Source organism: Felis catus, chromosome B4, assembly GCF_018350175.1.
Source record: "Felis catus isolate Fca126 chromosome B4, F.catus_Fca126_mat1.0, whole genome shotgun sequence".
In the NCBI taxonomy this organism is placed as follows: Eukaryota; Metazoa; Chordata; class Mammalia; order Carnivora; family Felidae; genus Felis; species Felis catus.
This window is the reverse complement of record NC_058374.1, coordinates 34,797,240-34,811,479: the sequence shown is the minus strand read 5'-3', so window position 1 is coordinate 34,811,479 and position 14,240 is coordinate 34,797,240. Positions and strand designations below refer to the sequence as shown.

General features: G+C 39.5%; 1 protein-coding gene across 18 annotated transcripts in view; it reads left to right on the top strand.

Moving 5' to 3' along the window:
* BCL2L13 (BCL2 like 13) overlaps positions 1–14,240 on the top strand; it is a 92,361-nt gene extending 78,121 nt beyond the window's left edge. For 16 of the 18 annotated variants that reach the window (XM_045061131.1, XM_045061138.1, XM_045061136.1 and 13 more), the window contains one exon: positions 7,691–10,085. In XM_045061131.1, coding sequence (XP_044917066.1) covers positions 7,691–8,509 — 819 coding nt within the window. In that variant the 3' untranslated portion in view covers positions 8,510–10,085. Of the gene's footprint in view, positions 1–7,690 lie in introns of all 18 variants that reach the window. The other 2 variants (XM_045061134.1, XM_045061132.1) reach the window with 1 other exon arrangement.

Here is a 14,240-nt window from a genome sequence, read left to right as displayed (position 1 = left end):
AGGTAAATACAGCTTTATTTTATTTTATTTCATTTTATTTTAATTTTATTTTTTTCTAGTAATCTCTACACCCAACGTAGGGCTCGAATCCAGCTCTGTTGTTCTCTCTTCTTTCTCTCTTTTTTTTAAGATTTTATTTATTTTATTTTTTTAATTTTTTTTTTCAACGTTTTTTATTTTTATTTTTGGGACAGAGAGAGACAGAGCATGAACGGGGGAGGGGCAGAGAGAGAGGGAGACACAGAATCGGAAACAGGCTCCAGGCTCCGAGCCATCAGCCCAGAGCCCGACGCGGGGCTCAAACTCACGGACCGCGAGATCGTGACCTGGCTGAAGTCGGACGCTTAACCGACTGCGCCACCCAGGCGTCCCTAAGATTTTATTTTTAAGGGTCACTTGGGTGGCTCATTTAAGCATCTGACTTTGGCTCAGGTCATGATCTCACAGTTCTTGAGTTCTAGCCCTGCCTTGGACTCTCTGTTGTCAGTGCAGAGCCTGCTTCAGATCCTCTGTCCCTGTCTCTCTGCCCCTCCCTGCTCCTGCTTGCTCTCTCCCTCTCAAAAATAAATAAACATTAAAAAAAAATTGGGGGACTCCTGGGGGGCTCAATCGATTAAGTGTCTGACTCTTGATTTTGGCTCAGGTTATGATCTCACAGTTTGTGAGTTCAAGCCCTGCTTCAGGCTCTGTGCTGACAGTACGGAGCCTGCTTGGGATTCTCTCTCTCCCCCTCACTCTCTGCCCCTCCCCCACCTCTCTTTCTGTCTCTCAAATAAATAAAACTTAAAAAAAAAAAAAGATTTTATTTTTAAGTAATCTCTACACCCAGTGTGGGTCTCAAATTTACAACCTTGGGATTAAGAGTTGCATGCTCCACCAACTGAACCAGCCAGATACCCCTGTTATTCTCTGTCTTCTAAGAAGCTTTCCATGAATCCCCAAATAAGTTTCTCTTCTTCTGTGTTTGTCTCCTTCACTAGGTTTTAAACTCTATTTTAAACTCTTTGGGGACAGAGATTATAGTGTTTTGTCACTACCATTTATATAGCACAATTCCCAACAATGAGAAGCAAACTACTTTCAAGAATAGGAGAAATCCAGTATGACTCCCAGGTTTTTGGTTTAGCTGACTGGTGAAATGTTTTTTTTATTTTTCATCTCTAAATTGGATTGCAGCATCAAAGAGACAGGAGGCTTTGGTGAAAAATAATGATTGCTTATATTAGAGTGATAGCAGAAAATGTTGAGAGGAAGGGAAAAATATATCTTGATATGTTAGGATACATTAAGAATAAATGTTTTGAGATATAGTTAGCACTTTATGATTAGATTAAATAGAGGGAGAGGAAGATGATGAGGTAGATGGTAGCCAAAATAAAGTTACTAACAATGGGATAAGATAGAGAAACGATATAGAAGTGTTATTTGTAGTTTGTATTCTTCAGTAGAACAAGTAGTATCTCCTGGCAATCAGTAATTAATGACTTCTGCTGTTGGTGGGTATACAGTCTTTATGTGATACATTTGGTTGCAAAGGGACTCTGTTATCATTCATTATTGATAAAGTCCCAGAACTGTTGAGTGGTTTTATATTACCATTGTACTGATGAAAATCTGAGAATTCAAAAGAGGTGAAATCCCATAAGATTATAGTTATGAAGGTCTCATTTAGATGCAGTTTAAGCCTGGGAAAGGAATCCATATGAAGGACAGTACTAATGGCAGATCTTATTAAAAATAAAAAATAAGATTATTAACTAGCATAGACTACTGGTTACTTTAGTACTTTACCTCCTCTGTTTTCTTTAGTCTCAACCTTTTTTACAAGCATCCTTGCCCCCAATTATTTTATTATTTTTTAAAAGTTTATCTATTTTGAGAGAGAGAGAGAGAGAGAGAGCAGGAAAGGGGCAGAGAGAAACAGAATCCCAAGCAGGCTCTGCACAGTCAGCTTGGAGTCCAGCGCAGGGCTCAAACTCAGACTGTGAGATCATAACCTGAGCCAAAACCAAGAGTCTGATGCTTAACCCACTGAACGACCTAGGCACCCTTGTTTTTTGTTTTGTTGAAGAGTAAAAGATAAAAGTCCTAACAGTTCAATAATAAAAAGGCAATAGAATTTTAAAGTGGGAAAAAGATTTAAATAGACATTGTTCCAGAGAAGATAAACAAATGGACAATAAGCAAATGAAAAGATGTTTAGTATCATTGGTCATTAGTGAAATGCAAATAAAGACCCAAATGAGATACCACCTCACATTCCTTAGGATGGCACTGATAAAAAAAAAAGAAACGGTCAATAACAAGTGTTAGGATGTGGAGAAATTAGAACCCTTCTACATTCCTGGGGGGAATATAAAATGGTACAGTTGCTTTGAGAAATAGTTTGGCAGTTCCTCAGTAAATTAAACAGAATTACATGACCCAGCAGTTTCACTTGTAGCTATGTACTGAAAAGAATTGAAAATAGGTGGTCAAACAAAAACTTATATGTGGATATTCACAATCACCAAAGGGTGGAAATGTCAACCAACTGATGAATGTCAACCAACAACTGATGTCAACCAATTGATAAAACCCAAATGTCAACCAACTGATGAATTAATAAACAAAATGTGGTATATCCATTTAGTGAACTACTGCAAAGCCACAGAAAGAAAGTGCTGATATACACTACAACATGGACAAACCTTGAAAACATGTGAAGTGACAGAACCTAAACATGAAAGGTCACGTATTGTATGATTCCATTTATATGAACTTCCCAGAATAGGCATATCTAGAGGCAGAGAATGATTAGTGGTTGCCAGGGGAAGGAGGAGGGGAGAATTGGGAGTGATTGTCAAAAGCTTTCTCTTTGAGATGGTGGAAATGTTCAGGAATTAAATAAAGTGGGGTGATGTTTGCACACATTGTGAATATACTAAGCACCACTGAATTGCACACCTAAAAATGGTGAATGTTAGGTTACGTAATTTTATGAATGTGTTTATCGTGTATTAATACTAAAAAAAGAATAAAATATTTAAAAAAAAAAAAACACCAATTTCTAATGGTGTTCTAATATGCCCTGCCCTTTGTTTTAGGGACATGTACAAAAGATATTCAGGAGATCCTCTTCATCTGACTCAAATTATTTCACAGCTCATGTTGAGATTGTTGAATGTCCACTAATCTCAAGTTTCTAGGAGGCAGCAGACCACAATTTATATGTAACAGTCTTTTAAAAAAATGGAGATAGATTTATTTATTATTTTCAAATAGATTAAAAAAATTTTTTATACAAAGTCATGATCATTGTAAAAAATTTATAGAATACACACTTTTCTTATAGTTCTGTCCCATAGAAATAAGCTGTATATTGGTTTGATATTGTAATTAAAAAAATGATTTTTTTTAATGTTTATTTATTTTTGAGAGAGCGCAAGCAGGAAAAGGGCAGAGAGAGAGACACAGATCCGAAGCAGGCTCCATGTTCTGAGCTGTCAGCACTAAGTCTGATGCAGAGTTCAAACTCATGAACTGCAAGATCATGATCTGAGCCAAATGAGCCACCCAGGCACCCTTATACTATTGTAATTTTCTAAAGAGAGATTTTTACTTTCCAGTTTTGTGATACCTCTATTTAGGAGAGATGAGGATGTTAATTACCTTTTTGTACCCAAGGAAGGGTATTGTTTCAAATTGCTTTTAGTTTTAAAATTTTTTCAGTCTACGTGACTCTTTCTCCTACCACCACACCAAAAACAGTAGCAAAAAAACAATGACAACAAAAACAATAATAATGAAAAAACAGCATAATTTATTGATTGCTTACTATGTACAAGGTTCTGTGCTAAGCATGATAAATACTATATCTAAGTTTTGTTATAAAACTTACCAAGGCATTCATATTCCATTTATGAATAAATTGAACTTTAAATGGTTAAGCAAAGGGGCGCCTGGGTGGCTTAGTTAAGCGTCCAACTTTGGCTCAGGTCCTGATCTCCCGGTTCATGGATTTGAGCCCTGCATGGGCCTCTGTGCTGACAGCTCCGAGCCTGGAATCTGCTTCAGATTCTGTGTCTTCCTGGCTCTCTGCCCCTACCGTCCCCCCACCCCCGCCCGCTGCCAAAATAAATAAACATTAAAAAGTTTTTTTTAATGGTTAAGCAAGCAAGGCCTTCAGATATACACATCTGGTATGTGTGGAGCTGGGGTTCAAACCAGTTCTTTTTTCCTACAAATACTGTATTTTTAATTACTCCACTGTTGTATCTCTCTGCGTATGTTCATTCACAGACTATCCCTGATGACCTCTAGGGCTTCTTAAGGAGATTGAAACAAGGGTTGAGGTGGAATGTGGGGCAGTTAGAATCTTGATGTTATGATCATGTTATTTGTTTAGTTGCTTTTCTGGTTTCTTTTTATGTAGGGCTAATAGAGGGACTACTGGTTTATATTAGAGCCTTAATGTATGCAGAAAGCTTTCAGTTTTAAAAAAAAATTTTTTTTAATGTTTTTTAATTTATTTTTGAGACAGAGACAGAGCATGAGCAGGGGAGGGGCAGAGAGAGGAGGAGACACAGAATCTGAAGCCGGCTCCAGGCTCTGAGCTGTCAGCACAGAGCCCGACGTGGGGCTTAAACTCACAGAGTGTGAGATCATGACCAGAGCTGAAGTTGGACGCTCAACCTACTGAGCCACCCAGGTGCCCCCCGAGAGCTTTCAGTTTTGATTGAAGAATAAAATTATTCTACTTCCTATGAATAGCAGCTATAATCACAAAATAAAATAGGAATTAATTTGCTTTACATACTCTATTCAAACTCTCTGCAGCATTTATGAGTGTTACCCAGACTTTTTGTGAAGCTTTCTTTAGGTCTTTATGAACATTACCCTCCATTAGTTCTCTCTTCCTCTAGGTTATGCTATCATCCTGTGCATATACCTGTCTTAAAGCTTTCTGTATCATACTGAAATTATTCATGTCAGTCTTCACATCTAGACGGTGAATTTTTTTTTAATAAACTTTTTATTTTAAGTAGGCTCCATGCTCTGTTGAACTCAACGACCCTGAGATCAAGAGACAGGTGCTCTAGCAACTAAGCCAGCCAGGCGCCCCTGACGTTATTTATTTTTATTGCTTTTGTGTCAAGACTCTTGCTAAAGAGAGAAGCAAGAGTCTTACATTTCTGGTGTTCCTCTGACCACTGCTCTCAAGTCATTTTAAAGTGGAGCTGTGATTGTCCTTGTGTAGCTAAAACACTTCATTGACCATTTCCTGTTGAATAAAGTCCATATTTCTTAGTTCTGTGTCAGGTTTTCCAGGGTCCCTTTCCTAATGGAAATTTCTATTCTTCATGTACATTGTACACTACTCAGACTGGGTTACATACTGTTACCCTTTTTTATTATTTATTTATTTATTTTTATTTTAAAAAATTTATTTATTTTTGGGGCGCCTGGGTGGCTCAGTCGCTTGAGCGTCTGACTTCGGCTCAGGTCATGATCTCGCGGTTTGTGAGTTCGGGCCCCGCGACGGGCTCTGTGCTGACAGCTTGGAGCCTGCAGCCTGCTTCGAATTCTGTATCTTCCTCTCTCTCTGCCCCTCCCCTGCTCATGCTCTGTCTCTCTCTGTCTCTCAAAAATAAATAAATGTTAAAAAAAATTTTTTTTAATTAATTTATTTTTTAATTTCTATCCAAGTTAGTTAGCAAATAGTGCAACAATGATTTCAGGAGTAGATTCCTTAATGCCCCTTACCCATTTAGCCCATCCCCACCTCCCACAACCCCTCCAGCAACTCTGTTCTCCATATTTAAGAGTCTCTTATGTTTTGTCCCCCTCCCTGTTTTTATATTATTTTTGCTTCCTTTCCCTTATATTCATCTGTTTTGTATCTTAAAGTCCTTATATGAGTGAAGTCATATGATACTTGTCTTTCTCTGACTAATTTCGCTTAGCATAATACCCTCTAGTTCCATCCATGTAGTTACAAATGGCAAGATTTCATTCCTTTTGATTGCCGAGTAATACTCCATTGTATATATACACATCTTTATCCATTCATCCATCGATGGACATTTGGGCTCTTTCCATACTTTGGCTATTGTTGAAGTGCTGCAATAAACATGGGGGTACATGTGCCCTTTCAAAACAGCATACCTGTATCCCTTGGATAAATACCTAGTAGTGCAATTGCTGGGCTTTAGGGTAGTTCTATTTTTAATATTTTGAGGAACCTTCATACAGTTTTTCAGAGTGATTGCACCAGTTTGCATTCCCACCAGCAGGGCAAAAGAGATCCTCTTTCTCTACATCCTCACCAACATCTGTTGTTGCCTGAATTGTTAATGTTAGTCATTCTGACAGGTGTGAAGTGGTATCTCACTCTGGTTTTGATTTGTATTTCCCTGATGATGAGTGATGTTGAGCATCTTTTCATGTGTCAGTTGGCCTTCTGGATGTCTTCTTTGGAGAAGTGTCTATTCAAGTCTTGTGCCCATTTCTTCACTGGATTATTTGTGTTTTGGGTGTTGAGTTTGATAAGGTCTTTATAGATTTTGGATACTAACCCTTTATCTGATATGTCATTTGCAAATATCTTCTCCCATTCCGTTGATTGCCTTTTAGTTTTGCTGATTGTTTCCTTTGCTGTGCAGACTAGAAGTTTTTATTTTGATGAGGTCCCGATAGTTCATTTTTGATTGGGTTTCCCTTGCCTCTGGAGACGTGTTGAGTAAGAAATTGCTGCAGCCAAGGTCAAAGAGGTTTTTGCCTGCTTTCTCCTCAAGGATTTTGATGGCTTCCTGTCTTATTACATTTAGGTCTTTCATCCATTTTGAGTTTATTTTTGTGTATGGTGTAAGAAAGTGGTCCAGGTTCATTTTTCTGCATGTTGCTGTCTGTCCAGTTTTCCCAGCACTTGCTGAAGAGACTGTTTTTATTCCGTTGGATATTCTTTCCTACTGTCAGAAATTAGTTGGCCATACGTTTGTGGGTTAATTTCTGGGTTCTGTATTCTATTCCATTGATCTGAGTGTCTGTTTTTGTGACATCCTCTTTTTTATATTTATACACTTTTGCGGGTATTGTGTCTTGTCCATGGTTTTCACCATACACTCTGACCCATTCTCCTGATAGCCACTGTAAATGCTGGTTTCTCCACAAAGCTCTCAGGCATCTCCCTGACTGCTGCAGCCTCCACCAGAAGAAGTTGCCATCTCTCCAGCTGAACTCTTACTAGCACTTGGACTGTCAGATAGCATTGCCTTACTAAGTGATAAATTCCTTGAGAGCAAGTTTCTTGCCTTTGTTTTCTCTGCTATTTTGCATTAATTATTGCATTGTATATATATATACACATCGAATTGAATATAAAAATCACATTTTGGTTTTTTAGTTTCAAGGAAATTGTTCAGAGGACTATCTTGTTAAAAATTCTTCCTCTGAGGACACTTGTTGGGATGAGCACTGGGTGTTGTATGTAAGCCAGTTTAACAATATATTCATAAAAAAATGAATAAAAGAAAAAAATTCTTCCTCTTCATTGGTCTACAGGTAAATGCATTCAATCCAGAAATTACATAGCTGTAAACAATGTATTTATTCCTAGAACTTCAGTTTGGGAAAGAATTTTTATCCAGATTTATATTTATTTTAAATATATTTACCATTCTTTGTATTGACTCTCTTCCTTCTCTTCTAGGGCACTGTCTTTAACCTTGAATCAGAGGAGGAGGAATACCCTGGAATCGTTGCAGAAGATAGCAATGACATTTATATCCTGCCCAGTGACAACTCTGGACAAGTCAGTCCTCCAGAGTCTCCTACTGTGACCACTTCTTGGCAGTCAGAGAGCTTACCTGTTTCACTCTCAGCCAGTCAGAGTTGGCACACAGAAAGCCTACCAGTGTCCCTAGGTCCTGAGTCCTGGCAACAGATTGCAATGGATCCTGAAGAAGTCAAAAGCTTAGATAGCAATGGGGCTGGAGAGAAGAGCGAGAACAATTCTTCTAATTCTGACATTGTGCATGTGGAAAAAGAAGAAATACCTGAAAGTGTGGAAGAGGCTGCTGTGGCGTCTGTAGTCTTGCCAACCAAGGAGCTGCAGGAGGCATTCCCTGAAGCACCTGCTCCCTTGCTTCCGCATATCACTGCTACTTCCATGCTGGAGGTGAGGGAACCTGACACAGAAGCGATTGCAGTTGAGAAAGTCAGCCCTGCTACATCGTTGTTTGTGGAACTTGATGAAGAAGAGAACTTGATGAAGACAAAAGCAGCAGCAGTTGAATCTGTTGAACTAGAAGAGGAAGTGATCCCTGCACTGGAACCCACAGAAACACTGCTGAGTGAAAAGGAGATGCATGTAAAGAGAGAGAGTCTTCAAGAAGGGCCCTCCCCTGCTGCAGAAGAGAAGGCCTTCCCCCTGTCTGAGGGCAAGTCTATACTGCTGTTTGGAGGGGCCGCCGCTGTTGCCATCCTGGCAGTGGCAGTTGGGGTAGCACTGGCTCTGAGAAAGAAATAGCAGATCTTTCAGAAGAGAAAGAAGACAAAAAATATGTAAAGTCTTAGCTGTACTGACTGAATTGGATCCACCAACAACTGATTGGACATTTGTGGAACACTCTGGGATAATGGGGGACTTCTGCTCAACAAGGCATAAATTGATCCACATAGTAGGGCTTGAGGTAGAGGGCATTCATGTTTGTCTGTTAAGTTCCAAGGACCGTGGCTCATGCTCAATTCAGAATCTCTTGAGTAAAGTACTCCCTCTAGAACAGGGTTTCTCAACCTTGCCATCAATGACATCATGATTAATCCTATGTTGTAGGGGGCTGTCCTGTGCACTGTAGGATGTTTAGCAACATCTGTGGCCTCTACCCACTAAATACCAGTAGCACCATTCCCCCAGTTGTGACAACCAAAAATGTCTCCCAACATTGCCAAATGTCCCCTGGGGGCAAAATTGTTCCCACTGAGAGCCACAGCTTTAGAGGGAGAGAGTTAATTTAAGAGAATCTGTGATAGAAATTCCTAGGCCAACAGGGCTTAGCTGTGGGCTCCTCAGCTACTGATTTGTTCCTGCCCTTGGAAATTCATCTTTCCTGATCAACATGCTGTGTTTTGCAGCCATTCCTTTGTGGATCTTCTTTTTTCCCCCACCTTCTTAGTCCTGTAGCATGAGGGTGCTCTCCCCTTATGTCTCTGCTGCCTCTCAGGTACTGCACCGTTCCTCTTCACCCCCACGTTCTTTGTTAAGATCCCACGGGAGAGCACTTGCTCTGTGCCCACTAAGTCCCTGATGCTTCCTACGGCTCCACCTTGTAAAGATGTTACCTTTAGTAATCTTTAAAAAAAATAAATATAACAGAGACCTAGGGCTCCCTGCCTGTGAATGCAAAGGCAAGTAACTGGCTAAAGAGGGACATTTGTCTCATTTAGAAGCAGAAGGATGACTTAGATGGCCTGTCAAAGTCTCTTCTGGCCCTTTTGTGTATGGCCACCCTATGGAGCTTATGGTTACTCGGTAGCAGCATCTCTGTTGCTGGATGGTCGCTGTCTAGAACCTGCATTAGTGTGTTTTCCCTTTATCTGGCCTAGTCTTCTTACTGGTCAGCCAGCTTCTCTGTGGTCTTTTGCCATGTGATAAGGATGTTAATACTTGGGCTTACAGACCAACTGAATCATAACTCTTATTAAATACAGAAGGTCTCCTAAATACCATTGAAATAAAAAGTAGTAAAAGAGAAGCTTGACTTTCTTGAGGCTACCCTCGAGATTTTAGTTTGGCTTTCAGAGTTCGAGAATTAGACTTCTTCCCTGAACTCTTTACAGTCCAAATGCCAGAGTGATAAACAAAATGATTCTAATCAGTATGTGCTAGTTGAGAATCAGTGTAATTTTCTTTCATCTGGCTGATCCCATCCCTAAAGCAGGGGGGGTGGAACCATGTCTTTTCATGCCTGAGGATCACAGTGTCACTATGCAGGACACACATGCTTGATACAGGTCATCTCAGATTTATCTTAGTAAATGTAACAAATTACTTTTTAGATCCTGAAATTTGTAATAAAATTACTTTACTATCCTGATCACCAAAACTTGACGTTTTAAATGTGCTTTCTTTTTTAAATTTATTTTTTAAAATTAAATCTTCTCCCTAAAGCAATACTATTTAAAAGCTGGTCAAGGAAAGGTCTGAAGTGTGTTTGTCTATTCAGCTTTATCATGCACTGTATCTGTATGTTCTGAGTTGTAGCGTCTTAGGGAGTGATATTTTTAAGGGTTTTGGTGCACCTTGATTAGTGTAGCTAGAGAAGAGGTGGGAGGATGGGAATTAATGTAGTAAAGATGGTTTTCACTCCTTGGACTCTGACAGTTGGCTCCGACATTGGGGTTTCTCTGTATTCTAGTTCCTACTTTTGTGCTTGCATAGGATAAGAGCACACTGGTGAGTTATCTTGATTTTTTTTTTTTCTCTTTTATAATAAAATATTTTCCTTCCAGTGTTGACACTTTTAAACTCCGGAGCCCAAACCCATTAGCTGAACACATTTAAGCACTAATAGAAACCGGGTTTACTTCTGAGCTACTACAAGGAGATCTGTGGCTTAGGATATTTGGGTCTGTGTTCTCCACTAAAGGAAAGACTGAGACATGTGATAGGATGCTGCCACGTGCTGGTTTATTTTCCTATCTGTTGAACATTCACCCAAAGTGATTCGGCCAATTGCCTCTTGCTGGGTAATGGTTAATACTCTTTTCCATTGGCTTTCTCTAGGTTGAATCATTGATAGTTCTGAATAATAGTGTGTCAGGGTGCCTGAATGCTTCTTCACTTCCTTATCCTCTGCCTCTGGCACTGGAGGGGAAATACCCTAATGAGGACCACTGCTTACAGCAGTTCCTATTTTTTGCTTATTAAAAAAATTATTTCTCAGCCTCCCACCTCCCTCGTTTTTGGTGGGGCTGGTAGTCAGAGGCCATTTCTTCTCCCCCACGCCTCCCCAACTTAACATTACATCTAAATCTAAGGTAAAAAGGCAGATTAGGGATAAATCTCACTTGCTTATGGAACTCAAATGTGGAATTGAGTATCACCATTTATCATTCCTCATTCTTTAAACTATTGAGCAAAAGTTTGTATTAGTAAGTTTTCTAGATTTCTTCTTAATTGCTTTATTGACTGTAATGATTTCTGAAAACTTGGTAAAAAACCAATGAAGGTTTCTTGAGAAAAATACCAGAATTAAAGAATGCCACTTTATCGTCTTTGTATTAAAATAATAATTCTGAGCCAATAGAAATCAGTGTCTACAGTGTGCCTTACAGGGACTCTTGTATCATCATTGCCCTCTAGAAAGCTTTCTAGAAAATGAAAAGCGACTGTTGACCATCTGGTTCACACGTTCACCACACAAAGGCATCCTTGATACCTCCTCTTGCCTGTGTTTCTGTACCATCTCATATCAAAATGCAGCTACTTGACTGGGTCTGTCCTGGGAGAATAAACAATGAACCCAGGAATGTGGTTTTTTGGAAGTACAGCTACCATTAATTTCTTGTGGAAATCAATTTCCCCAGCCTTCATGCTAATTCCCTCTAATAATACAAAAGTAATGCCTGCTCTTTGCCTTTTTCTCTAAAAGGCATGATGTGGACAAATGTCATACCCACAGAATTTTAAAATTATTTTGAGATGTCTTATAGAAATAAAAGGTACTACAGGTAAAATTTGAGTTGGTGATCATATTTCATAGAGGGCCTGTAGACTATTTGATTACCTTTACAGAAACAGATTCTGGCCTCTGAACTGATTTCCTCACAAATCCCCTTGTCTGCAGTTTCGTTTTCTGCGGTTCAGTTACCAGCAGTCAGCCGTGGCCCAGAAGTAGATGATACTTACTCCCATATCCTGAGGTCAGTAGTAGCCTAATGGTTCATCATAGTGCCTGCATCGCTCACCTCACTCATCTCATCGAGTAGGCATTTTGTCATCTCATGTCGTCATGAGGGTATTAGTATAAGATAGTTTGAGAGGAAGACCACATTCACAGAACTCATCACAGTATATTATCTTAATTCTATTTTCTTGTTAATGTCTACTATGCCTAATTTATAAACTAACTTTACCATAGATATGTATGGGGGGAAAAACATACATAGGGCTCAGTATTCTCTGTGGTTTCAGGCATCCACTGGGGAGGATGAGGGGGCACTACTGTATCTCATTTAAAGCCTCAGCAACACCATACCAGAAAAATGTAGCTTCTCTGGAGGAACGAGATCTGCCATTAGTGACAACTTCCCATTACAGCATTCGTCACTGAGGAGGTTCAACTGTGAGATGGGTTTCAGTTTAGGGTGCATATTTTTCTGTATTAGAGTATCCTTTTCCTTAAAAAGTGTGGGTCATTATAATTTTAACAATAGTTGAACATTTACAGTTTGCCAGAGATTGTTCTTGTGCACCATCATGTACCTTATTCCACCTTCACAGTTGCAATGGATATTCATAGTCCTCATCCCCAGCTTATGCTGTGAAGAGACCTAATGGGAGTTTAATGACTTTTCAAAAGCCTAGCATGGGAGAGGAAAAGGTGACTGGATTTTTCTGACTCCAAGTCTAGTGCTTTTTTCGGTTTTTACCATGTTTATGACACTGCCAAGCAGGATTGGTAGGCTCTCTACAAATGGCTGTGCCAATCATGGACTGCACAAGGGCAGCCAGGCGCACCAGACTGTGCCCTGGAAGAAAGGGAGTTTTTTTCTTGATTTGTACAACGGTTCCATCTGGCCTAATCTAAAATTTGAGCATGTTCTACAGAAATAGTGAAGGTTATGTCCAGAGTTATTCCGAACTTGTATGATTTTCTCTTAGTGAATGTGATGCCTTGTGGCTAAAGAATGTGCAGTTATAGTTGGTATGGATCTTTATCTTTTTTAGTGTGTCACATAAGTACTTCTGCTTATAAACAAGAGTAAGGCAGTCTGACACAGGAATCATCACCAAATGACTTGAAGACAGCGCCTTGATGCTTTCTCTTCCCTTTTCTCTACCTTTCCCCCTGCCTATGCCATGGGTTGTGAAGTGGGATGAGATGAAGTGGGGGATACCGCCAGTCATTGGCCTCTCAACATTCGAGAGGTGACTGACTTGAGAGCTGGCAAGGTACAGCCACAGACACATCTTGCTCAGAAGCTGACACTAGATAACTTTCCAGTGAAACATCTCAGTTCCACAGTACACTGGGGCCTTGGCTGTAGGATACCCGTTTAAAATTTAGTCACTATTTCTTAGTTACCTCATACATAGAACTCCATAGAGAGTAGAAACGGTCATGAAACTAAAATATTAAGACATCCTGGTCTTCCCTTTATTTACATAAGACTAGCCTCTGGCTGGCCATGTTCCTGTGAATTTAAACCATCAGGGCCCTCCCGATGTTTATGTTTACACTGCAGTAGCTCTAGCCAGGCAGCTGCTTCATAGTAAGCTCAGGTAGGAGATGTTCTCAGGGATATTTGCAAGGCCTTGTAATAAGTTAAAAAGTAGCAGCTGGTTTAAGGTGATCTTTGCCCCCTTCTCAAACTTCTAAGGGGAAATTTTATAGTGATCTTGCTCAGTGAGTGTTTTTTTGCACCACAAGAAATTGGTTAATCAGTGTATTGTTATGAACAAAAGTTTTGACATTTTACTACTGTTTGTTCCAGGAATAAAAGGAAGTTGAAATACAATCTTCCCTGTTAACGGAGTCTGGAATAACTTGGGTCCTGATTTTTAGCAAGACAATTGTATTACATAGGTTGGTCCTTGGCCAGCACCAAAGGAAAAGATAGAATTTGTGTATTTTTCCAGCTATCTTAGGCTTTCATTTCTCTTTTCCTTTACATTAAAAGTGCCTCTCTCTACCTCATTCCTTGACTGAGTTCAATTTATTATTGGTTCTAATGCTCTCATCTCCTCAAAATTACTGGAATTAAATGGTAATTTTGGTAACACAGGCATTTTACTTAAGTGCATGTATTTACTTTCTCTGTATGAATTTCCATTAGCTCTCCTAACAACTCTGATTTGCTCACCTTATTTGTGGTTTATTCTGGCTCCTCCTCTTCCCTCCTGTTATCTGCCTTTTGGCCAATCTACTCTTCATCAGGGGAAAAGAACAAAATTCAAATCTATGAATTGTGCTGTTAGAAGCAGTGTGTTGGGGAGAATACATTGGAGGTTGAAATAAAGTGAGATCTGAAGATTA